Here is a 27,429-nt window from a genome sequence, read left to right as displayed (position 1 = left end):
GCCAGTGCTTCTCAGTTGTCAGTGTTTATACTACATTTTAAAAGATTTGCCTTCAGAGAGTCTTTAAACCTCTTTTGTTGACCACCAGCTTTGTGCTTTCCATTTTTAAGTTCGGAATAGAATAGTTGCTTTGGAAGATGATAATCATGCTTCCGCACAACATGACCAGTCCAACAAAGTTGATGTTGAAGAATCATTGCTTCAACACTGGTGATCTTTGCTTCTTCCAGTACACTGTATTTGGTCTGCCTTTTCTTCCCAAGGATACATCTCACCCTATTGGGAGAGACTGTGACCATGTGATCTGTGTCTGACATGCTCAGTCTGCTCTCTAGGTGTTAACTGTTGATGAGCCACTTCAAGGCCCTTCTTACACTCCCTTCTTATGACTCTTTAATTATCTTAAAAATAGACTTGGACTGAACAGACTTTGAAACAAGATGCTTTCACACAGAGGGCTGCCCTCTTGTAGCCCATTAGAGGAGGACCCATGGTCACTCTTTCGGTGGCACAGTTAAGTTGTAATATGTCTACTCAAATTCCTGGTTGGCTCATGTGTATGAATGGGGCTGGGCAAATGAGCTTGGGATTTTTTGGTTGATGTCTGGATGATTTGCAGTAGATTGGCAAGGGTCCAATTACATCTGCAGAGCATCCTGTTGGTAAGGCTGTCCTAGGAGACATCCCCCCAAAGATAGCTGGTGGTGACATACATGTGGTAATAATCCTCCCTCCCCTGATTCAAAACCATTTGAAAGAAGTATCTCCTAATGAAAGGTCTCCAAACGGAGGAGACACTGATCATTTATATACGGTATCAATTTACTCTTTTAATTATGTAAGGTAAAGGTAAAGGGACCCCTGACCGTTAGGTCCAGTCGTGACTGACTCTGGGGTTGCGGCGCTCATCTCGCTTTACTGGCCAAGGGAGCCGACGTTTGTCCGCAGACAGCTTCTGGGTCATGTGGCCAGCATGACTAAGCCGCTTCTGGCAAACCAGAGCAGCGCACGGAAACGCCATTTACCTTCCCACCGGAGCGGTACCTATTTATCTACTTGCACTTTGACATGCTTTCGAACTGCTAGGTTGGCAGGAGCAGGGACCGAGCAACGGGAGCTCACCCTGTCATGGGGATTTGAACCGCCGACCTTCTGATCGGCAAGTCCTAGGCTCTGTGGTTTAACCCACAGCGCCACCCGCGTCCCACTTTAATTATGTAGTTGGAACTAAATCAGCAACTATTTTACTGGAAGTGCGTTTTATAATACGGAGCCTGAGGAGTAAAGTAAATTGCAAACTTTTGCACATTTGGAATTGTTACATTTCTCTTCGTACCTTTTAAAATTATTTGCTCCATAGGGGCGGAGTTTACAAAATTTTCATCCAAAGTATTCCATGTCATGTCACCCTTCCCTTCAGTTTACTAATGCGTGGCAACACCATAATGGAGAAGACTGAAGGTTTCGATGTTGTAATTGCTGTTTTGTTCCAGCTGTGAAAATTCAAAAATGGAAAAGGGTTTGTAGTAGTTTGAACACAATCATAATTGATTTAAAGCTTCTAGAATGGCCCTTTTTACAAGATGGCTCCCTCCCCCCCGATGGTGTTGGACTACCCCTCCCACCACCCCTGACCATTATGGGATTGTTGTTGTTGTGGGGGTGGCATAACAACATCTACGGGTCTAAAGTTGGGAGCAGCTGTTAGGGAGAAAAAGAGAACTGTTCTTAAGAGATGTATCTTGGTTTCAAATTAACCTTATATGGGTATTTATGATTCAGGAAAGCAAAGAAAGACATTTAAGAGGATCTCTCTTTTTAAAACCCGAGAAGTTCAGCAGCGCACATCATGTGATGCTTGCAGATAGCAGAAAAAACTTCATTTGAATGAGTTTTACGCCTCCCCTCCCAACACACAGAGCCCAGCATCCACCGACTACTTCTTCTCAGCATCTGCTTTTGCAATTGAAAGAATATAAAGTAATTTTTAAAATTGCTCCAAGAAATGTGTAGACTGCAAGAGCTGTATTTACAGACTATTCAACAAATATAAAGAAGACATTGATTACAAAGCTGCCGGCATTCTTCTCTCTCAATAAGATATGGGAGGCTGTTAGAACACATTCAGCTTCTACCTATTGTTGTGTCAGCTTCTGTGGGCAAATCCTCTGGTACTGCTGTCTTCAGATTTTAGGTTGGAACCAATGTAATGGTGGTCATGGGTAAAGAACATTTCATCACACCACCACCCCTGAGCCACCTATGCATTTGGTTTTTTTATATAGCTTTTAATACCCCGCCCTTCATGGAAACACACATGGTTGCATATGACAATGGATACATTAATTACTATTAATGAGTCTGTGGGAGGCAGTGGAAGACAGGAGTGCCTGGCGTGCTCTAGTCCATGGGGTCACGAAGAATCGGACACGACTAAACGACTAAACAACAACGACAACAATATTGTTATTGTTATTAATATTGCTATATTTAAATTTTCCATTTCAGTTCTTTGAGGAAGCAAAGGTGGATTATATTTGTGCAGGTCGTGAGGAATGGAGGATTGGAGAAGGAATATTTTTAGATGTCTTATTTGCTAAATGAAAAAAACTCAGCACTAATCCATTAATGAGCACAACAGTGACTAAAACTAAAAAGAGAAAGGATGCAACAGATTATGATGCAGAATTTAAAACAGCAATAACCATTTTTTTAAAAAAAAATCAACTGTATCGGTATATTTAAGTACATAGTAAAAAAACAGATAGTTTAAAAATGTAATAAAAATGTCTTCGTCTGCAGCCAAAAAAGATTGGCTCTAGATGAAGCTCTCTGGGGAGTTTCACAGATGAGGTGCCATCACTGAAAAGGCCCTCTCTCTGGTTGCTGTCAGCTTTGTCTCATGAGATTGGGGCTCCTAAAAAAGAGATTCTGTAGTAGTGTTTGAAAAGGGACAAAATAACAACAACAACAACAACAACTTTATTATTTATTTGCCACCCATCTGACTGGTTTGTCCCAGCCACTCTGGGTGACTTCCAGCAAAATATAAAAAGCACAATAAAACTGTGAAAACCCAGTCAGATGGGTGAGATATAAATGATACATTATTATTATTATTATTATTATTATTATTATTATTATTATTATTCCCAAATGGCAACCCTTGGTTTTTCTAGATGGCATTTGGCAATAAGTAATTAAATATGTTGCTAATTCCTTCTCTCTCTCTCTCTCTCCCTCCCTCCCTCCCTCCCTGTTTCTGTCCACAGGAGAAGCTAACCCAGGAGTGTGTATTCAGAGAACAATTTGAAGAGAACTGGTATAACACATACTCATCAAATCTGTATAAGCATGTGGACACTGGAAGACGATATTACGTCGCATTAAATAAAGACGGGTCTCCGAGAGAAGCGACTAGGACTAAGCGCCATCAAAAATTCACACATTTTTTACCTAGACCGGTGGATCCAGAGAAAGTCCCTGAACTATATAAGGATATTTTAAGCCAAAGTTGACAAAGACGTTTTCTTCACTTGTGAGCCCTTAAAACGAAAGTAACCACTATAAAAGGTTTCATGCGGTGGGTTCTTAATTGATTAGCTGTGTCATCGCATCAGCTCCACTGTTGCCAAACTTTGTCGCATGCATAATGTATGATGGAGGCTTGGATGGAACATGCTGATTTTGTTCTGCACTTAAAGGGGTTTTGTCTTCCTGGAGGAGTGCCTATTTCCCACTCGCTTGGTTTATTATGAGAGGAAGGAAGGAAGGAAGAGTGAGAATGTGTGAGAGCGGAAAAAAGAAAGGAAAGAGGATGAAAGAGAGAAGCTGGAGCAAGAAGGAAGGGGGAGGGGGAAAGGCCTGATGCATGCTGGGAAATAGACACGCTTTTAAATTTTTTGATCCATTGTACTTCATCCTATATCAGCATAGCTGCCATACTTTGACTCATCAGGAATTTTGGCTGGTGGCCTGCTCAAGTGTACGCTGCATTTATAAAAAAAGAAAACAAAAAAAAAAGAAGGCATGGAGGGTTCGGTCTTACTTAAACAAACAAACAAACAAACAAAGAAAAAGAGACTTACTATTTTTTTTTTTGTTTGACTGCTCAAGTGGGAGCCACCCCTCGCTGAATTTAAAAGCAAAGACCTCCTAGGTGAAAAAAACGAGAAAAGATAAAGAAAATAAAAATAAAAAATAAAAAAGTAGTAAAAAAAAATACGTAAAAAAGTTTAAATTTATTTATAGAAATTCCAAAGGCAACATTTTATTTATTTTATATATTTATTTATTATATAGAGTTTATTTTTAATGAAATATGTACAGGCCAGATAGGCAGTTTGGAAGCTTTAGGCTCTGTGAAACATTTCGACAGTGAAGGCCGCTTTTGAACCTGTGATAAAACTCATGCAAGTCAAACGTAAAAGGTGCATGGAGGCAAAGAGAAATCTAGCGACCCTAATGTACTGAAGGCGACAATCTCCTTTGTGCCCATATTATTGTAAAAGTATGCACAACCACTCATGACACAGAGAGCTCACTCTTCTGACTGCTTGTTTCATAGCTTAAACTCTCCCCCCTCCCCTCCCCAAGGATTAAAGATAAAAATGGGTCTTCAAAACTTTAATTCTGTGTCTGTAATATTTCCTCTTTGGTAAGTCGACTTATTCCATCTTTGTAAGCTTCACAGTTGTGAAAAGAAGAAAGAGAAAAGAAAATAAGGGTTGGTATATACTCTACTTGTTAAAACCTACTGCAGATAATACCAAAGCTAAATGATAAATATGCTCTTTTTATTTAAGCAGAATGCCAGAAACATCCTAATATTGACATTTTGTACTAATTAAGGTTTTCACAACTAGTACAAGAGGCCCGGGGCAAGGTTCACTCTTGTAAACTTGTTTAATTGTGCACTTGACTATCTACTCTGAAATTACACAAGTTCCATAGGGGTTATGACTGTAACATCTTTTATGGGGGAAAAAATTGCTTTCAGTGTGAACTGTCATAATACATATTAACACCCTTCTTAAAGTAAGACTCTTGCAAATGAAACTAATAAATCTCTATTGAGAATTGCAATGAGGGGGAAAGTACTATACTCGTTTTATTTCAAGTTATCTTCCATATGTTCCAGGCTCTGCTCCATATACTGTATGCCGTTAGGACTGTGTAACGTAATAAGTGCAAACACACCTTTCGTTAGGGGTTGCAATTTTGGAACTTGCCCATAGAAAAGAGCCCCTGGGAATAGCTGAGTCAGAAGCACTGTCAAGAGTTGCAGCCCAATGCACTATGTTTGTGTACCATTGTGCAGAGTTCCTGTACAAGGTTTCAGCTCAGCCTGGTTTGGGTTGTTGCCTGGATTCTATTTAGTTTGGAAAGTTGTGCATCCACCTCCGTATGAATGATGCATATTTCCTTGGGTTGCAGTGATGCTTAAAACAACTGAAGCACGTCTAAGCACTTCTGATGCCACTTGTTTTGGTTGATACTGCATGTCATTCTGGGACCGTGCAAGTTTTACTTGAGTTTTCCGGTGCAAGTATTAGCAAGTAGTTTCAAGGCTCTGGTTGCCTCCAAGGAGCTTGTACTCGGAGTAGACTCATTGAAATGAGTAGTCATTTTCGTTACTTTCAACTGGTGTGCTCTGAATATGGCTGTCACTAGAGACAAGCCTAAATTTTCCCCCTAGCTGGAGTAAGAAGGGACTTTAATGCACAGAGGGTTGTATCAACTAAGTCATGCACAGAACAGACCCATAGACTTAGCAACAACTAACTCAAGCCCCTTGATTTCAGTGGGTCTACTTTGAGCATGCCTCCGTTGGAGACAAACTAAAGATATTAAGTACTGCTTATGAACAAATTGGAGATAACTATCAATATGTTCAGAATGAATTCAGCATTCCTTCACTCGGTTGCAAGCTGTACAAGATGAGTTTACATGTTCAGTTTTGGGGCGTGGGGAGCACATTACATTCCACATGGGGCTACAAATGAAAATTATATCCCCATGTACAGTTCTTACCCCTCTCTCGCCACTCTTTGTATCTCTTTGATACAAAGTCAGTCTTCCCCTTATTATTATGCCATCTATCTGTACGTTTCCACACGCTTGTGGAATATCAACCTGTGTTCTGGACAAGGGCTGAGGAATTATGATGTCAACACAGGTGTGTTTAATCATTATGGGAGAGGTGGAGAACTCAACATGGGGCTGGGATTTTCAGAGGCAGCCTTGAGTCAAGTGTAATGTGTAGTTCTGCCCTTTTGGCTAGCCGGTCCATCCTATCCAATCTTGGGTAATTTTTTGATGCAACTATCCATGATACACTGAAGAGATCTGTTCCACATATCTGATAGCTAAAATTTATTATGTGAGCACCACAATGTGTGCAGTCACTTTCTCTGAATGGGATCAGAATAAGAAAACTATTCTTTCATTTAAAATGAAAATCTTAATGCCTATTGCTTCTTGGCCCATAGTACAATCAGACTCAAGACTTTACCAATGTATAGTAAACCGTTGAATATTAGCTTTGGGCCAAATCTTTCAAAGTAAATAAATGACAGCTAGGTTAATTCCAAGGGATGTTGGACATCTAATTGTCAGAGCATTTCTGCTTACATTCAACACATATTGACTTAATTGATCAGGACTTTGTTTCTGTTTAAGAATTTGATACAGTTCTTCTCTTATAGATCAAAACCCACTTTATGACGACCCTTTTTCTTTTTGCTGCCTGCCTGGGATTTTGAAAATGGGAAGACTGTTAAGCAGTTGAAAAGCCACCATACTGGGCTGTGTATTAGTTGGGTGGATCACAAATGGTGCAGGCCTGCTATAAGACCACTTTAACTGGACTAATTCCACCAGAATCCTCAATAGGACTATCATTGTAAATTACTTTGAAATTGTGTTTTTAATAACCAGAACCAGAAAATGATTATCCTTCGAATAAACGAGTTAAAGGACATACAGCATGTTCAGCATCTAACAGTAAAAGATATATATACATGTTGCATAAAGGTGGATTCAAGTAGCAATAAGTATCTGATTTTGCACTAAGTCCACAAAAATGTTAAGGACACCCATAATAGCTAAGGTCAAACTTGCCATGAACTTACAAGAATAATAAGGTCATACTTTTTAGCCTTAATGTGGAATTTGCTGGTATTTTTTATCATAGACAGATCATTAATATTACTTAACATGTTTTTTATTTAATTTATTTTTTGTATTTTTTAAAGAAAGGACTAAAAGTAAGCAAGAAAAATGTTATGACTTTATGGCAGTTGATGCAATAAACTGTAATCAATTTATTCAAATAACCCATAGTGCTGTGTATATACCTATTGGATTTTTGTATATACGGAGTTATGATATACATTATCTTGGTCCAACACATGGTAGCAGGTTACCCAGCCTTTTCTATTAGCATATAACGGCAGTCGAATGAAAGCTTGGTTGGTCACTTCTAAGTCCTCCATGGAATAATTCCAAAATAGAACTGGGGAAAAACATGCTCCCTTTATAAAACAAGATGAACAGTGTGCAATTAAATTTCATGGAGTCCTCAAATGCAGCAGTAATATGGAGGCTTGGGACCTCATTCCCTTCCTGAATACACAGACATTCACCTTTGCATCAAAGCTGGTTTGCCTGTCCGCAAAACATCAAATATGGATCCTGTTCCATCAGTTTCCTGATTTCACTAATACAGTGGTACCTTGGTTGTCGAACTTAATCCGTTCCGGGAGTCCGTTCGACTCCCTGAACTGTTTGAAAACCAAGGCGCGGCTTCCGATTGGCTGCAGGAGATTCCTGCACTCAAATTGGAAGCCGCGTTGGGCGTTGGGCTTCCCAAAAACGTTCGCAAACCGGAACACATACTTCTGGGTTTGCGGCGTCCGGGAGCCGATTTGTTTGGCCACTAAGCCGTTCAGGAACCAAGGTACCACTGTATAGATGGTTGGCTTACTTCTCATAGATAGCAAATAACCAAGGCCACACCTTCTACTGTTGCAGTTTGATGCCTTGGAAATAAGTATAGTGAGTGGGGGAACACGGGAAACTTTTATTACCGCTATTCCAGTGCTGTGGAAAAAAAAAGGCTTCGTATATTCTAGCGCTCTCCATCTCTGACACCTCTTTAAAATTCACACGGCAACTTGGTGTTAATATACTTGACAACGTGTAACTGTGCATATGAATGGAAATATGTGTGTTGGATAAATGTATTGTTATAGAATTTTGAAAGTGAGTATTCTTTCATAAGGGACACGTGTGGCGCAGTGGTCCAAACCACAGAGCCTAGGGCTTGCCGGCTGGAAGGTTCGAATCCCCGCGACGGGGTGAGCTCCCATTAGTTCATCCCTGCTACTGCCAACCTAGCAGTTTGAAAGAATGACAAGTACAAGTAGATAAACAGGTACCACTCTGGCGGGAAGGTAAACGGTGTTTCCGTGCGCTGCTCTGGTTCACCAGAAGTGGCTTAGTCATGCTGACCACATGACCTGGAAGCTGTACGCCGGCTCCCTCGGCCAATAAAGCGAAATGAGCGCCGCAACCCCAGAGTCGGTCACGACTGGACCTAATGGTCAGGGGTCCCTTTATCTTTACCTATTCTTTCATATAGCTCCCCCAGTTCCATTCGAGATCTATTGACTTCATAATCATACAGGAGCATAGGCACAGCCCAGTGTAACTTCCTATACAGAACAGGCAAAGCTAACTTCTCCCTGCTATTACTGTTAATGTGTCAAGTCTGTTCACATTATGGTAGTGCCTATGCTGTATGGAGCCTGTGGGAGATGGAGAGGGCACCATTGTTAGGGCCATCGGATATTCTCATTGCTGAACATTTCAAACATCATTTGAACATTTAGGCACAGATTGTTATACTTTTCTCTGCGAGATGGAGGAGGAGGAGTCCTTTTGTACTTGGAGTTGTCTTCCTACAAAGGGTAAATTTATGCCCCACAATCAAACCATTTTCTGTCCTTTTTAATGAGTAGATTGCACATTCAGATTGCAGCCTGTGAATCTGTCCTAATTAAAGTCTGTTTCTCAGCCATCAAATTATTATTTTCAGCATCTCTGTGTGGTATAAATGTGGACAGTAGCATTTAACACAATGTTCTGGTGGACATCCTCTGAAGAATGAGATATTCTTGGCATACGAGGATGCTGCTGTTTGCGAGGAGAGAAGATTTGGGACAAAATGATCTCCAGACAACTAAAACCTTCACAGGACTACACTGGAGGAACCAGTCCTAGTTCAGTAATGGTGGTGGCGGCAGCATTCAGTCTTACATAGTCTTGCTGTGTGGGATATCTATACTCATATCTCTGCAAATTAATTTAGGGTATACATGCACTCCAGTTATGGTTAAGAGGAGTGGACATATTTCAAAGTATCAAATAAAATAAATGGGATGGTTCAACAAACGGCAGTGCATTGCTCCAAGAAGGACGGTGTCTATGATTATATGTCCCAAGTATTATCCTTTCAGAAGGATGATAGAAAGTCTTCTCAACATCTGAAGCACCCTTTTTCAGCCTAAGGATCACTTTCCACCCTGAGCAGCCTTCCTGGGCCCACCTGCCAGTGATGGTTGGGGCCAGAGGCAATAAATGTGACTCTTTTCCTTTGTGTAGTAAACTACATTCCAGATATGTAAAAGTAGGAGGTTCAAGGACACATCCTGGGCAGGTTGAAGCCTGAGGGAGGGTGTGACTTGGAGAGATTCTTCAAGGACCAGGGCATGAGTCTGAGAGATTCCTCAAGGACCAGGGCATGAGTCTTCCCACCTCTGTTCAAAAACTAAATATAATTATGGACTCACACAAGGGCAGGGGCAAGAGGGGGCACATTGTAATGCCATATACTTGCTACAGAAGCTCTACTTGTAGTTGTATCCTGCATTGTTGAAGAACTAGTTTGGTTGGTAGAGCATGAGGCTCTTAATCAGGCATAGGCAAACTGGCCCTCCAGATGTTTTAGGACTACAACTCCTATCATCCCTGACCACTGGTCCCGTTAGCTAAGGTTGATGGGAGTTGTAGTCCCAAAACATCTGGAGGGCTGAGTTTGCCTATGTCTGCTCTAATAATAATAATAATAATAATAATAATAATAATAATAATAATTTATTATTTGTACCCCGCCCATCTGGCTGGGTTTCCCCAGCCACTCTGGGCGGCTTCCAACAAAGATGAAAAATACACTAAAATGTCACATATTAAAAACTTCCCTGAACAGGGCTGCCTTCAGATGTCTTCTGAATGTCAGGTAGTTGTTTATCGCTTTGACATCTGATGGGAGGGCGTTCCACAGAGCGGGCACCACTACCGAGAAGGCCCTCTGCCTGGTTCCCTGTAACTTGGCCTCTCGCAGTGAGGGAACCGCCAGAAGGCCCTCGGAGCTGGACCTCAGTGTCCGGGCAGAATGATGGGGGAGGAGACGCTCCTTCAGATATACTGGACCGAGGCCGTTTAGGGCTTTAAAGGTCAGCACCAACACTTTGAATTGTGCTCGGAAACGTACTGGGAGCCAATGTAGGTCTTTCAAGACCGGTGTTATATGGTCTTGGCGGCTGCTCCCAGTCACCAGTCTAGCTGGCGCGTTCTGGATTAGTTGTAGTTTCCGGGTCACCTTCAAAGGTAGCCCCACGTAGAGCGCATTGCCGTAGTCCAAGCGGGAGATAACCAGAGCATGCACGACTCTGGTGAGACAGTCTGCAGGCAGATAGGGTCTCAGCCTACGTACCTGATGGAGCTGGTAAACAGCTGCCCTGGATACAGATTTGACCTGTGCCTCCATGGACAGCTGTGAGTCCAAAATGACTCCCAGGCTGCGCACCTGGTCCTTCAGGGGCACAGTTACCCCATTCAGGACCAGGGAATCCTCCACACCTGCCCGCCTCCTGTCCCCCAAAAACAGTACTTCTGTCTTGTCAGGATTCAACCTCAATATGTTAGCCGCCATCCATCCTCCAACCGCCTCCAGACACTCACACAGGACCTTCACCGCCTTCACTGGTTCTGATTTAAAAGAGAGATAGAGCTGGGTATCATCCGCATACTATGAACACCCAGCCCAAACCTCCTGATGATCTCTCCCAGCGGCTGCATGTAAATGTTGAAAAGCATGGGGGAGAGGACAGAACCCTGAGGCACCCCACAAGTGAGAGCCCAGGGGTCTGAACACTCATCCCCCACCACCACTTTCTGAACACGGCCCAGGAGGAAGGAGCGGAACCACTGTATGACAGTGCCCCCAGCTCCCAGCCCCTCAAGACGGTCCAGAAGGATGTTATGGTCAATGGTATCAAAGGCCACTGAGAAATCCAGCAGAACTAGGAAACAGCTCTCGCCTTTGTCCCTAGCCCGCCGGAGATCATCAACCAGTGCGACCAAGGCAGTTTCAGTCCCATGATGAGGCCTGAATCCCAACTGGAATCTCAGAGTCATGAGTTTGAGCCCCGTGTTGGGAAAAATATTCCTGCATTGCAGGCTGTTGGACTCAATGGTCCTAGTTGTCCCTTCCAGATCTACAGTTCTGTGATTCTACTTTGGTGATCCCTTCCCCCAACAAGGCACAGCTCATTTGTTGTGCTGTAAACTGATCAACCTTAAGAAGCTCAAAGTGTCACCGGATAAAGAATGGGATGTTGCTGTGCTTTCAAAATACTATGTGTAGAGCAATACCCTGCGTACGCAGTCAGAATTATCTGCCAGTGAGTTCAATGGGGCTTACTCTTAGGTAAGAGAACATAAAAGTGCAGTCTTACTTATTTTGTTACATCAATTTCTCTTCCATTTCCTCCCGTAAGTTTGGGACTAAATACATTTTTTTAAATAAAAAAAAATGGGGCTGGGGGAACCAATAAAATTTAGCTGATAACAAAGTTTTGATGCACTTAAAAGCTCTACCCTAGTCACTGAAAGCAATTCTTTGAGGGAAAAACTCAATATTAAGATGAGGAGGAAGAATTATTCTATGTCAGCATAAAATCTAGAATAGGGGCAGATTCTAGATTAAGGTTTTCTTCTTGCTTCCTCTTCCGTTCAGAAAGTTTCATACTGCAATCCTATATGCGCTTACCTGGGCTGAGTGGGAGATAGTCCCATTGAATTCAAAGCACCTTGCTTTTGAGTAGACATGCATAGGATTGCACTGGAGTTAATTCCCACTGACTTCTGTCTATAGAAAAGCCTAACAAGTTTACAAGATCCATTTCCTAATATGGAACAACGTTCACTAAATAAGGCATTTTGTTCTAAATTTGGTATATATGCAGATGGCATACTTTTTAACAGTGCATAGCTGACCATATAAAATTCTTTGTATCACCTGCAATGCCATTGCAGCAAATACATTTTCTCTCCCTCAGCTGCTTTCAAGCAAAGTCACCTTGATTCATTTAGTCTTTTCTTGGGAGACAAATAGTTGCATATGGAATGTTAATTAATCTCCACTTAGGAGGGTAGCAGACTTGACTTAAATTTACCCATTAAGAAGAACAGCAAAGAATTTCTGAAGAACATTCTATAACCTTTATAGAAGTGTGACAAAATTTTACTGGGGCTTAAGTCTCAGACTTTATATATGACTATTTTATTGTGTGTGTGTCATTGAATAGTTTTAGTTTATTAAATTTCTAGGCTTTGTCCAGAAGGCTCACAGTAGTTTACAATACAGAAATCCAATACAATACTGTACAATACAATTCTGTACAATGCAGAAATCCAAGTAGGTAAAGGTAAATGACCCCTGGATGGTTAAGTCCAGTCGAATTTGACTGTGGGGTGTGGTGCTCATCTCTGCTTTCAGGCTGAGGGAGCCAGCGTTTGCACGCAGACAGTTTTTCCAGGTCATGTGGCCAGCATGACTAAACTGCTTCTGGCATACAGAACACCACGACAACTGCCAGAGTGCATGGAAACGCTGTTTACCTTCCCGCTGCAGCAGTATCTATTACCTACTAGCATTGGTATGCTTTTGAACTGCTAGGTTGGCAGGAGCTGGGACAAAGCAATGGGAGGTCACCCTGTCGTGCAGATTCGAACTGCCAACCTTATGATTGGCAAGCTCAAGAGGCTCAGTGGTTAAGACCACAGCGCCACCCACGTACTTTACCTTACCTTTATCCCAGTATCATTATAAGACATACAGTACTTATTGACATAATGCTCCAGTGGACCATTTGGGGGAAAATATAATGTCAGAGTTGCAACAAACAATATATCACCCAAGGCCAGTGAAGTTAACTCTTTATTCAAGGAAACAAACCACAGCTCAGGTACCCACATCAACAACAGTGAGGCATGTCTGGCCAGGCCATGGGAGTGGCATGGTTGCAGCACTATGGACAGCTCCTAGAGAGCAACTTACTCCACTGAAGGCTAAGGGTGCCTTCAGACTGCCCTTTATGTTGTGAGAGTGACTGAAGCATGCGCACCAGAAAATTAGGTTTGCACAATTATAGTCCACTAGTGCAACAAATCCACTGAATAATTTAGCATCACCTGCAAATTTGGTCACCTCACTCCTCACCCTCAACTCTAGATCATTTATGATCAAGTGAAAAGGCACAAGTCCCAGTACCAATCCTTGAGGGACTTTCTAAACCTCCCCAACTGCAGAACTGTCCGTTTATTCCCATTGTCTGCTTCCTGCTACTTAACCAATTCCCGATCCACAAGAGGACTTTCCCCTCTTATTCCATGACTGCTAAGCTTACTTGGGAGTCTTTGGCGAGGTACCTTGCTGAGAGCTTTTTGAAAGTCCAAGTCCACACTATGTCAGCTGGATCATCTCTATCTATGTGCTTGCTGACATTCTCAAAGAACTCAAATAGGTTCGTAAGACAGGGCTTGTCCTTGCAGAAGCCAATCTGGCTCTGCTTCAGCAAGGCTTGTTCTTCTATATGCTTGGTTGTGTTATCTTTAACAACACTTTCCAACTGTTTCTCCAGGTCAGACATTAAGCTGTCTGGCCTGTAACTACCAGGATCCCCTCCCTTTTAAAAATTACATTGTTTCCCCCCACCAGCTTGACTCTCCTTGGGATGTGACAATGCTGGTGTAGGAAGGAATCACCCCATTTGCCCAGACTGGGAGATTGCTGTATCCAGATGTTACCAGAATGGCATGGGACTCAGCCTTCCAGAAGCACCCCCACCTCCACGGCTCCAAAGTCACAGTTTTGCAGCCCTGCTATGTCAGAGACAGCATGAAGAGTAGCGGAAAATAACTCAAAGCTTATTAATTTTAAAAAGAATTGTCTCCCAGTGGCCAGATATTTTCTGAATGTGTATAGAGGCTGGATTGACGTTGCACCCTCTGGCCACACCCCCTGTGCACATCTGAGGTACTGACTGAAGCAGCCTTTGTGCATAAAAGTTGTCCTCTATGTAGGCTACTTTGACACAATCGGGGTACCACAAATATGCAGGGTCTTCAACTGCATGTACAGTTCCAACAGGTGTGTCAACTTGTATGTACATAGGGATTATGTCATGCATGCCCAGGGGGAATTTGCTTTTACTCTTGCTTCCCTGTTCCATACATGCTCTGAGAATGTCTGAACAGTGTTTCTGTGGCCAATAGGAACATGACAGTAAGAGAACACTATCATATTTTATTTTATTTTATTTTTGCAATGGGAGGAGAAGAAAGGTTGCCATACCAATATTTCATCAAGGATACTGAAGAGCTTATGACTGAGCCTATAAGTAGGAAAAGTACAGAATTCAAAATTGTCTCTCTAGGACTAGGTCACCTCTGATGTTTTGTGGGGTTGCAAATGACGCATGCAGCTAAGGGCTGGTTTTGAACGCAGCAGTATTGGAGTTCTCTCTCCAAAACGTTATATTGAAAGAGCTGATTCACAGATCATACGGATGGACCTTGAGTCTTGTCTAATGTGGCAAGTTTTTCTGTTGGTTAAACAAATAAATAAATGGTGCTGCAGTGAGTCAGCAAAAGTGCAGGAAAATCCTGCGGTAGCATTTGTCAGTATTCAGGGGAAAGGATTTCCCATTCTTATGTAAGCGACTCTTGTGCCAACTCTGCTACCTGCGTGCAGATTCCAAAACAAATCAAATGAACTGTAATTCTGTGTCACGTACATGGAGTTAAACAACAACAACAAACCTGCCACTTTCAGATCTTCTTCGATATTTTTTATATCTTCTACAATAAGCCAGACTATTCTAGCCTGTAAGAAATCTAGTTAATATTTTAATGCAGACTGCATGCACGCCATAAATTTAAAGCATCTCTCCCCCCCCCCTGCCCAAGAATCCTATGAACTGAAGTTTACTCCACATGGAGCTAAATTTCCCAGCACCCTTAGCAAACTTCAAATCCCAGGATTATTTGCAGGGGATGTGCTTTCAATCTGTTTTACATGTATGTTATGCACTAAGACTTTCCTGGGGTTTCCATTTCCCTCTGCCTTTCAGGATAGTCTGTTGGATGGGGGGAAAATATCCCCCATTTTCCTGCCCTTATGGAGTAATTTTTACAGGATTCTGATTGACAATGTTCTCAGCTGTACCATTCCAATCTGAGTGAAATCCCGCAAGGCAGTGGGCGAAGGAAAAGCAGAGTCATTGCTATCAAGGATGGGCGAGCAAGCAAGGGGTGAGTCCACAGTGCCTGTGGCTATCACTTAGTGGTAGAGTGCTTGCTTGGCATGCAGAAGGTCCCAGAGTCCAAACCATAGCTATCAACTGTCCCTTATTTGGTGGGAAAGTCCCTTATCCCAGCGCTGTGACTCGCTGCTGTCCCTTATTGATGATGTCCCTTAAATTTTCCGGGTTTCAAAGGAAGCAGCTCTTCTCCCTCCCTCCCTGCCGGCCAGGGAGGAAGGAGGCTCCAACTGTGTTGCTTGGCTGTGTTGCTCACCCAATAAGGAGTCTAAGAACGACTGGGGGGGGTGGAGCTTGCATGCCTTGTGCCGATCAAATCGGCCGCGTTGCCTGGGGACTCGCCTTTGCTCAGCGCTTCCCAGTGGAGAGGTGATGGTGGTTTTACTTGCTGCATCCCCTTTGCCGGGTTGCTGCGCTGTAGAAACCACTGCTTGAGGCTTCGTTTGGCTGCTGGCTGGGTTTTCTGCCTTTGGCTTGGAGGGGCTCAGAAGTTGAACATACCTGTGTTCGGAAAATCCCCTATTTTGGCTGCTGATCCCTTATTTTTGAGGCTGCTGGTCCCCTATTTTCAAATCTGTAAGTTGACAGCTATGGTCCAAACCTTCCCGTTTCCAGTTAGCAGGTCATGTGAAAGATCTTTCTGCCTGAGACCTTGGGCATTCCTTATTCAGCCAAAGTAGAAAATAGTTGACTAGATCAGAGGTGTTGGTGGGCCACACCTCACACCGCTCAGTGGCGTAGCTAGCCACTTGGGTGTCCAGTGCGGTGCGTGCATCCTGCAGCCGGTGGTGGAGAGAGCTGCCCATGGGGGCAGGGCAAGCCAAGGCAGGGCGTGCTGCGTGGAGCCTCTCTGCAGCCTCCCCCTCAGCTGTAGGGTGGCTGAGGCGGTGGGCAGACGCAAACCCCGCACTGCTCAAAAAAGCAATGCGGAGCTTGCAGGCTCTCTACCTGCTGCCTTCCCCATAGGAGATACGTGTGGCTCAGGCACGCTGCAGGCCCCGCAGTGTAGCCTTCAGTGCTCCCCACCTCTCCTAGCTACCAGTGGTGTAGGATGGGGTGTGTGGTTGGTGCAGGAGTTATTTTTTCAAAAAAATGTTTTGTGAGCCCAATTTTTATTTATTTATTTTTAAAACACATATTTTTTGCCATTTTGTCACCCCCCCCCCCAGTGATGACACCCGGGTTGGCTCGCACCCACACCCCCCCTTCCTACGCCATTGACACCACCACTGACACTAGGAGCCAGTGTGATGTAGTGGTTAAGAGCGGTGGACTCGTAATCTGGTGAACCGGGTTCGCGTCTCCGCTCCTCCACATGCAGCTGCTGGGTGACCTTGGGCCAGTCACACTTCTTTGAAGTCTCTCAGCCCCACTCACCTCACAGAGTGTTTGTTGTGGGGGTGGAAGGGAAAGGAGATTGTGAGCCGCTTTGAGACTCCTTAGGGTAGTGATAAAGCGGGATATCAAATCCAAACTCTTCTTCTTGACCTTTGGCCATGTGGATTAGGACTGGTGGGAGCTGGAGTCTAACAACATGTTGAGGGCCACATCCTCCCACTCCTGGGCTCGATGGGCTGGTTGCCATCGTCTGTCTTGGGAGACAATGGAGGAGTGCACCTTTGGGGGTTGAGGTCAAACCAATGGAAGGTGGCAGCGCCTGCTGTGGCTGTAGAGATCAATTTGAGAGAGACACAAATAGTCTGTCCTGGTCTGAAATTTCAAGAAGAGTAAGTGTGCAACATAATTTAGAAGCAAACCAACTCTTAAAGCACACTAAATGCATTCAGGGCATATGCTCAATCTTTGTCCCTGGACTGAGCTCAAGAGAAGGCAGTTTCTACACTTTATAGCTCAAAGGGCTGTGCCTGCTGCTGATTGGTTGGCCCTTGTGTTCATCACACAGCCGCCGCCTCTCCTTTTTTGGACCATATAAAATGCAAAAGAACATCACAGAAACAAAACAAGACAGGCCAAACAATTGTTTGATTAGAGAAACATGCAAGGGATTGAAAAAACGAATTTGATGTTATATCCGTAAGCTATAGTGAGTCTCCTTTAGGGAAAACGGTGGTCTATAAATAAATATATAGAATCATAATAATAGAATCATAGAATTGTAGAGTTGGAAGGGACCCTGTGGATCATCTAGTCCAACCCCCTGCAATGTGGGAATATGCAGCTGTGTAGTGATGATGATGATAATAATAATAATGATAATGATGATGATGATGATAATAATAATAATAATAATAATAATAATAATAATAATAATATATTACTCCTGCCCCCAGTCTTATGCATCATGGCATATGCCTCCATGACAATGATATAATAGGAAACACATATGGAGAAGGGAGTATACAAAAAAGGGGTCTCAGTAAGCGACAGCTTAGAAAGGGAGGTTATTTAGCTCAAAATAGCACATAGAAAGAAAGCACACAGGCACCAAAGAGGGATGTGTTATCATTAAATCATTGTTAGGGGTCACTTCCTTTTTAATTTTTGAAGGTGGACATTCCTCTGGGAGGCACATGGTAGACTTAAATATCATTTTGCTTTCTTGCGGCTAAAGCATGAGTCAGCGTTATGTACATACATTTTTAAAATCTCCTTAAGAAAGATGGATCAGACCTGACTTAATGTGTAAATGAAATTAACGTGTCCATGTAAAAATTTGTCCAGAACCATAAATAGCACCTTAGGGCAGTTGGACATCAGAGAAACTGAAGGTTGCAAAATCCAGCGCAAGGAGGATTATTTCGCTTGCTTCATTGCCCTCTGTGCCTTTCTGGGTGATTGGAGGGGATTGGAGCAAAATGAGAAAACTGTCAATCTGTCAAATGTTCTATAAATGACGCCAAGAGGAGACTGCTGAATTGAAGGTCATGTCCGTTGTTTAACAAAAGCAGCAGTTTCTCCAAGGGGAGGGGATGTTATTAATTTTGAAACAAGCTGTACAACACTGACATTGTACATCCTTGATTCTATACAGTGTGGATGGGGAACCTATGGCCCTTCAGAGGGTGACAGACTCCAACTCCCATCAGCCCCAGCCAGCATAGACAATGATCAAGGATGATGGGAGCTGTAGTCCAATAACATCGGGAGGGCCATAGGTTCCTCACTGCTGCTCCAGAATAAGAACTTGGGTTGTATTCTGATCTCCAGCTACACATTTGTTCCTGTAGACCTAGGGTGGGGAACCTCAGGCCCAGGGGCCTCACAACAGCAATGAACAGGCGGTGGCAGCACTGAGCAGTGTGAAGTTGTTGGGTTGGTGGCACCAAATACTGTTGGGTAATTGGTTGGTGGCTATAGAATTGTGTTATAATGTCACAAGGCTGACAGATGCAGAATGTCCAGAATGAGGAATTAACTCTTTATTGTCAAAAGTGCACTTACAAGCTAGGGAAAGTCATGTTCGCCAAGACCATATAACACTGGCCCTGAAAGGCCTACGTTGGCTCCCAGTACGTTTCTGAGCACAATTCAAAGTGTTGGTGCTGACCTTTAAAGCCCTAAATGACCTCGGCCCAGTATACCTGAAGGAGCGTCTCCACCCCCATCATTCAGCCCAAACATTGAGGTCCAGCTCCGAGGGCCTTCTGGCGGACTTTGAACTTTGAACTTGACATACAGACTTGCTGCTAGGTAGGACAGGGGTCCAGGACACAGGTTCCCCCAATTCACTGATTCCTTCTTCCAATGTGGAGAACTAAACTGACGATTGGAAAAATAAAAAACTTGAACAAACCGACACTGAAAGATTTGTCCATCCTTAGTGGTGAAACATTTTAGAGTGGGGTTTTCAGCCCTAGTGCCAACACAGAAAGGTTGATGTGGGAATGGAGGGACTATGTGGTTCATTGATCTGCATGAGATGGAAATGCGTTGGGGCCAAAATGTGGCTACAGCTTATAATCTATGGGCTCACCTGTGACCAGAATCAAAGTTCTAGACCTCACAATGTTCTGTACCTGATACAGTGTTGTGGAATGCTCTCCCTGCTGAAATATGAGAGGCCCCATCTGTATTGGCATTCCTTCGGCTCATGAAGACATCCCCCTCATCTGATCTAAATGTCCTGTTTCGATTGCTGTTTCAAGTCTTTTGATTGTTATGCTGTTTTAATGAGTTTTAAACTTGCAAATTGGTTTTATACTCGCAAAGAGCTCAGAAGTCATCCTAACAATTAAGCCGTATATCATCATCATTGCCACCACCGTAGGTTTATATCCAAAGTAGCACTAAGCATACACCCTATCAGCACTTTTTCAACAGGTCGTCTCTCCCCTCTCAACTGTGCCTTTCTCTTTTTCTGTGTTTGGGAAAGGTCCTGTTGAGCAAGCAGGAATCCCGATGCTTATGAGATGCATGCAACCATGGGTATGGATCTCTTGCTTTGTGCAGGTATGTTTGGATCAGCTTTCACATGGTGGTGCCAGCTATGCTTTGTGCCCAAGTGGAAAAGCAGCTGCAAATTGGTGCAAGATTTGGAACGCCATGTATTATGAGGTTCCCAGGGCAGGGTCAAGGCTCGGGTAGGAAGAAAGTAAATTCAGTTAATAAGGACCACATGACATACACAGCATATGCTGTTCAACAAAATATGAAAGACCTCCAACACTGATTTTGGCTGTTTTTAATTAAGATGTAAACTTTGATATCAAAGTGACACAAAATCCCCAATTTGCTCAAACATAACTTTTATACCACTTAAAGGAATTTTACAAGTTGGGATAAATACTCTGTTTGGCTTCATGGCATATTGGATTAATTGTACAGCTTTCAGGAATTTGGCTGGAGCAAGCTGCTAATAATTCTAGCTCATGGCTTTCCTCATTAAATATATCTCAACTTTTTTTTTTTTACTCTAGTGTGCAAAAATAATATGTAATCAGACATATATGGTGAGCAGTAGCTTTATTTAGACTAGAATTAGTGCTTGGCTGTCTTCAGTACCACAGAACTGCACCCGAGGTTTCTGTATGAGCAAGGGGCAGAATATTTAGCGTAGGTCGACACGTGCTCAATGGCTCATAAGCAAGGAAGATGAGCAAACTTTGCCAACCTGCTGTCTGCTGGATGAGATCTGTAGTCCAAAATGTCTGGAGAGCATCAGGTTGCCGAAGGAAGGATGGGTTAAAGCCTTGACATGCTATAATTTTAAAAAATGGCAATTGGAAGAATACCAGCACAATTTGTGGGAGCAAAGTAATTATTTATAGCAATTAGAAAAGGATTCCAGGTGTTTGGGGCAGAGTGTGCTTAAGGTGATGAAGGATTTTAATTCATTACCAGATGCCTCTGTTGCTAAGGCTCTGCAGTTGGTAAGAACAAAATTGGGGTGTCCATAGCCCTGGAGAAAAGGTATGGGCCCAGGGACGACAAAAGTCTTTCTATATACAAACAGCAAGCTCGTTATCAGAGAGTTGATTGTTATGTGGCCAAAATGATACCAAAGGTTTGCAGAAGTACAAAACACTGTTTAGAATGTCACTGGGGTGGGGAGGGATGGAAACCCCCAAACAATCCAGTGCTCAGTGGACATGGGGTGCTGGGTTCCTAGGGGAGGGCTGGAGAATGGGGAATGCAATGGAGTATCTTGAAAAAAGGCAAGGCTGGCTGAATGGAAACTTGAACAAGGAGTGCTCCACCTTGCAAGCATCCTTCTGTCTCCTACCAGTTTCCCCAGTATGTGCTCCCGTAGGGAAGTAGAGGAGAAAAATGCAAAGTAGTCACTATCTCTCTGGTTCCCCATGCTGTATGGGGCAGTTTCCCTTCTCCCGTTCCAGCAATGTCTTGACTTTGCCATGTGGAATGAAAAGCCCAGCCCAGGAAGACATTTCCTAGAGTTCCCCCATCAGCCAGAGGACAAGTTTGAGGAGGGGCATAATCCTCTTATTTTCCTGCCACACAGGAAGGACGTTGAAGAGGCAAGATAATGCCCTGTGCATCTTTGTTTAGAACATCAGAAGGTGGCCTTTTCTGTCCTCCTTGACCAAAGACACTGAGTACTCAGAATGTTGATGCTCAGGACTTCATTGCCCTCCATTGATTTGTCTTTAAGGGGGACTAAGCTGTACTCTTGACCTCTAGTCCCTTCTCCCAAGCTACAACAATCAAGCCCATTCCTTTTTAATGGCAGAGATCTGATTTAGAGTGGATATATATTTAGTTGGTTACCCCAACACAAGTGCATGTGATAAGATACAGGTCTCTCGGTCGGAAAGGCGGCCTCTGAAAAATTGCTTTGATTCACCTCCATCAGATGAGTACATAAAATAAATAACCATATCTCCCACCTCTTAAAAATGCTGACTTAACTCTTGCAGTTGTTGACAACCCACAAGCTGTTAAGAATCTAACTGGACAAGTCCTGGGTGAACACTAGAGAACTTAAGAACCGCTCTCTGAAATGACTATAATTATGGAATTATCAGTAAACAATGAGAAAGTGTCTCTCACAGAGCTATTTCATATTTTAAAACCAGATCGGGATATGTTATTGCTAAATGCAGCGATGTGAACCGAGAAATCTGGAGTGTACATTTGGTTTTGTTGAAGTGTTTAAAGTAATCACTTCAAAGCTTGTCAAATTCCTCAGTACATCTGTGTATCTTTCCCAGTAGATAAAACAACTACACATTAGGTACACCTGGTCCCCGAAGACCTGTATGTAGGTATTTGTTGGCATAATAGATGTAATTACAGTGCAAGTAGACAGACACTTAATGTAAGCATTACTGAAGAATTGATGCTTAGGTAATTGGCTCCTTTCCACTATTATATGCCTGAATCTAGCAGAAAGGTATGAGAAAGGCACAATGCCTGTGATGGTTTAATACAGAACCTTGAAATTTACAGGAACACCAGATAAGTAACTAACTACCATACCTTTCTAATTTCTTTTCACTATTCAAAGGAGAGAAATAAGTAGGCATGCTGTAGCACAAGGATAGTCAATGTGATGCTCTCCAGATGTTCATAGAATCATAGAGCTGGAAGAGGCTCTGAGGACCACCTAGTCCAAGCCCATGCAATGCAGCAATATGCAGCTGTCCCATACGAGGACTGAACCTGAAACCTTGACGTTATCAGCACTACACTCTAACCAACTGAGCTATCTAGGCTTCCTGCTGGACCACAGCACCCATCAGCCCAGGCTGCATAGCCAATGGTCTGGGAAGATGGGAGCTGTAGTCCAGCAACATCTGGAGGCTGGCTACCCCTGCTGCAGCAAACCACAGTCTTAGAATAAAGCTACAGATCAATAGGAATGATTTTTACAAACTTAGAGAGGCCTTTCTTGAAGAAGCATGGGGAAGAATCACTGCTTGCAAAGGACATTTGAAATTAGGCCAAGGGCTGTAAGTTGCCCACCAATGAGATAAAGGGAACAAAGTACTAATGGATTTTTTTAAAAAACAACCATAAATATAGAGGCTTGGATCCTAACTTTTCATTCCATTTAGGAAAGGAAAGCTGCACTTGTGGAAGAGGCCTTGCCACAAAAGGAAGGGGATCCTTCCTTGAATTCAACTGCCCTTCTGTGAATGGAGTCTCCTTTCATTCATGGAAGAAAAAGGCTCTGAGCCAACATCAGTTTTCAGCACAGCAGGATGTTGCAAGGGCAAGTATCAACTTGATTTATACTGAATATATGGATAATTTTTGTGCTTCTGGAGCCTTACCAGCTGAAAATGGATCTTACATTTTCAAAAAAAACCAAACTTCCGCTGAGCAGGAATAGCAACAAAAGATGTACTTCACTGGAGCTACGCCTGCAAACCTCCCTGGGTACCACTACTAGATGGAATGCTAAGTTAAGGTAAAGGTAAAGGTACCCCTGCCTGTATGGGCCAGTCGTGTCTGACTCTAGGGTTGTGCGCTCATCTCACTTAAGAGGCCGGGAGCCAGCGCTGTCTGCAGACACCTCCGGGTCACGTGGCCAGCGTGATGAAGCTGCTTTGGCGAGCCGGCACCAGCGCAGCACACGGAAACACCGTTTACCTTCCCGCTATAAAGCGGTACCTATTTATCTACTTGCACTTAGGGGTGCTTTCGAACTGCTAGGTAGGCAGGAGCTGGGACCGAAGACGGGAGCTCACCCTGCTGCGGGGATTTGAACCGCCAACCATACGATCGGCAAATCCTAGGCACTGAGGTTTTACCCACAGCGCCACCCGCGTCCCTAATGCTAAGTTAGATGGGCGTAATTTTAAAAAGGAAATTGAAAAAGAAGCGAATGAAAAGGAAATACTTAAAGAACTGGGTGGAGAAAATGAGAAGCAAAGAACAAATAAGAGAAGCTCTAACAGAAAGTAAAATAATCTGGTTTAACTGTATACAACTGGAGCAATGGACAAAAAAGTGGTTAAGGGAAAACAAGAATTGCAAAGAATATAAAAAATTTGAATTTTTTTTTAAATAAAAAGGGGAGATAAAGAAAAAAAGAATACAGTAAAGGGGAAACCAGTGAAATTTATAAAATATTAACAGAAATGGAGGATCAAGAAGATCAATTAAAAGAGGTGTGGGAAAAGGAGACAACAGGGCAGATAGATAGTCACAGCTGGGGGAAATTATGGGAGAAACGTACATTGAAAACGCTGTCTATAAGAATAAAAGAAAATCATTATTAAAAAAGTTAGATGGGCCTGACCTGACATTCATTATTCTTCTCTGCTGCCATCCCTTTTTTAATCTATTTATCAACTAGTCAGAAAATGCAAACAAATGCTTATGACAGGTTATGGCTGGTATTCAACTATGTTTTACTCAGAGTAGAAACAGTGAAATTAACAAACACAGCTCAGTTAGGCCCATTAATTACAGTAGGTCTACTCTGAAAACTTAGTTGAAAGCTACCATATGTCTCTTTGCTGGGATTGCTGGGTAGGGGGGAAAAAACCCATTCCTTAAAAAAAGAAAAAGAAAAAAAGGCTCTTCTAGACTCTTCAAACCTATTAAGCTGGTTTTGGTCAACTTGACACAGTCAATTTCCCGACACATTATTGTCTTGTGAGGAGCAGAGAAAATAATGAGCTTCTGCAGCTTCCCAGAAACTGACACCCAGGGTCATGTTGTTTCTGAGCCTGCTGCACAGCTTAGTAGCACTTTCAAACACACTGAAATGACACAGCATCCCCTCCTGAATCAATTCTAAGTCAGGCTCTGAGAAGCTCCATCCAGCAATTAATCCTGAGTGCACCCACTGTGTATTACAACAGATCTACACCCAATGTAACAACGACAAGCTATTAAAATAAAATCTCAATGGTGGCGGATGCTACACTATTGTATATATGACTAATCCCATTTCAACTCTCCCTGAAGCGATTTCTGAATTAGAAAAAAAAATGGGACTCTCTCAGAGTATAAGGCCAATTAAGGCCAATTGGAAACAATTAATGTGAATCTCCCTAAAGATACTCAAACGAGTTTAAAACTTTCTTTACCATTTTCTTGGCTTACCTCGCCTAGGAACCATTTATATATCTCCCAGCCTTGGTTCTCTTATTTCACCCATCTCTTCATAACTGAGAAGAAGCCTCAAGCCCAGTAGCAGCGGGGGGGAAACTTTCCTTGTTATGTACACGGATATTTTACTTTTATTTTTGTCCTGGCTTGCCTACCAGCTATGTAAATTGCAATGCTATGCTCCATAAATTCATTTGTGCAGGTGGAAAAAACATTGGCTTAAGAAAAAAACGTATTGAAGAGAACACAGGTTCAAGGTGTCAAAGCTGCCTTTAACATGAAAAGTCATTACAGAGCTATTTGAAAGTTAGGACACACCTGACCATTAGGTCTAGTCGTGGATGACTCTGGGGTTGCGGCGCTCATCTCGCTTTATTGGCCGAGGGAGCCGGCGTACAGCTTAAGGGTCATGTGGCCAGCATGACTAAGCCGCTTCTGGTGACCCAGAGCAGGGCATGGAAACGCCGTTTACCTTCCTACCTATTTATCTACTTGCATTTTGATGTGCTTTCGAACTGCTAGGTGGGCAGGAGCAGGGACCGAGCAACGGGAGCTCACCCTGTTGTGGGGATTTGAACCGCCAACCTTCTGATCAGCAAGTCCTAGGCTCTGTGGTTTAACCCACAGCGCCACCCGCGTCCCAGGACACACATAGTCAAGGATCAAATGAACTTGGAGTGGATCTGTGCTGGCTTGTTGCTCTCCCCAACTACTGAATCCATGGACTGGGTGCAGATGTCTGAAAAGAGCCACCTACAGCACCCCAAATTCACCAAGTGCATTTTGCATCTGGCAGTTGGCCACTTGCGACCAAATGAAGGTGCCCAGGTGCCAGGATGGTGCCTAACGTCTCCACCATCTGGAGGTACCACCAAGTTTACCAAGTTTTATTGCAGCAAAAGCCAGTGACACTAAACACCACAAGATCAAACAAAAAGAAATCAACAACAACATCAGAAAAAAAAAGATTACACAAGGGAACTTCGCAGTGTGCTATTCAACAGAAGAGATTTACGCTTCCTGATTAAAAAGGTAAAGGTACCCCTGCCCGTACGGGCCAGTCTTGACAGACTCTGGGGTTGTGCGCCCATCTCACTTAAGAGGCCAGGGGCCAGCGCTGTCCGAAGACACTTCCGGGTCACGTGGCCAGCGTGACATCGCTGCTCTGGCGAGCCAGAGCCGCACACGGAAACGCCGTTTACCTTCCCGCTGGTAAGCGGTCCCTATTTATCTACTTGCACCCGGAGGTGCTTTCGAACTGCTAGGTTGGCAGGCGCTGGGACCGAGCAGCGGGAGCGCACCCCGCCGCAGGGATTCGAACTGCCGACCTTTCAATCGGCAAGTCCTAGGCGCTGAGGCTTTAACCCACAGCGCCACCTGCGTCCCACGCTTCCTGATTACTAAAGTGCAAAATTTAGCCACCTCATATGATATTGAGCTTGAGGAATCTTCCAGGAGGTATTTTCGTAGAATTTCGGGGGAGGATTCCAAATAATGTTGTAGGGGTATAAATTTTGATAAAAGCGGCAAAATAAGTTGAACTCGTTCTTCACTATAAAATTCGCAAAATAGAAGGATGTGTGTGACAGATTCTAGCTTATTAGACATACAGGGGCAGAGACGTGCATGCATTGGTACCCGCGTGAATTTGCCGTACAGCACTGCTGAGGGCATTGTCTCAAAGCGGGCTCTAGAGAAAGTCCATCTATAAGCTTTGTTAGTGATGTTAGTTAAGTAAGGGGCCGCTGCAAAATTAGGCCAAGCTTTTAAACATCTATACGTCTCCGGGACATCTGGAGGTACATGTCTGGGGGTCCTTGGATCTTGACTGTTTTCACACACTAGCAACACATCCTGTAGAATTTTATCTGTTATGTTTTATTTACACAAACAGAATGAATTTCAGGAGCCAAAAAGTCATATTGAAAAACTGCTTTCGAGCAGTCTGGCCCCCAAATGGCAACTAGACTTTCCATTTTGGCGACCGCAACCCTGCTTTAAGGAGCCATTTGGTGGCTAGCTTATATAGCTGAGTTTCTAACACTGGATAAGCAACTAATTATGCATAGGCACTTGACACGAACAGCTCTTTTCAGTTGCTCAAAGTTGGGAGAATAGAACTGGGGTGCTTAGCAAGCATTGGAGATGGGGCTACCCAGGTAAGCTTGTGTAACAGCTCAACTCTGGTGCATAGTCACAAAAAATGGGAAAAACTTCTGGAAAACATTCCCTTGAACACATTCTGTATCCTAAAGGAGGAAAAACAGGTCTAGGATGA

The 27,429-nt window shown here is 43.3% G+C and overlaps 1 protein-coding gene across 6 annotated transcripts in view; it reads left to right on the top strand.

Annotated features, from left to right (window-relative positions):
- FGF9 (fibroblast growth factor 9) overlaps positions 1 to 7,337 on the top strand; it is a 41,631-nt gene extending 34,294 nt beyond the window's left edge. For all 6 annotated transcript variants that reach the window (XM_081909460.1, XM_081909463.1, XM_081909462.1 and 3 more), the window contains exon 3: positions 3,273 to 7,337. In XM_081909460.1, coding sequence (XP_081765586.1) covers positions 3,273 to 3,518 — 246 coding nt within the window. In that variant the 3' untranslated portion in view covers positions 3,519 to 7,337. The remainder of the gene's footprint in view (positions 1 to 3,272) is intronic.
- The last annotated feature ends 20,092 nt before the right edge of the window (positions 7,338 to 27,429 follow it).

This window comes from Podarcis melisellensis (assembly GCF_964234715.1).
Source record: "Podarcis melisellensis genome assembly, chromosome: 4".
NCBI classification, from domain to species: domain Eukaryota; kingdom Metazoa; phylum Chordata; class Lepidosauria; order Squamata; family Lacertidae; genus Podarcis; species Podarcis melisellensis.
The sequence above is the reverse complement of the archived record's forward strand: the minus strand, read 5'-3'. Positions and strand labels throughout refer to the sequence as shown.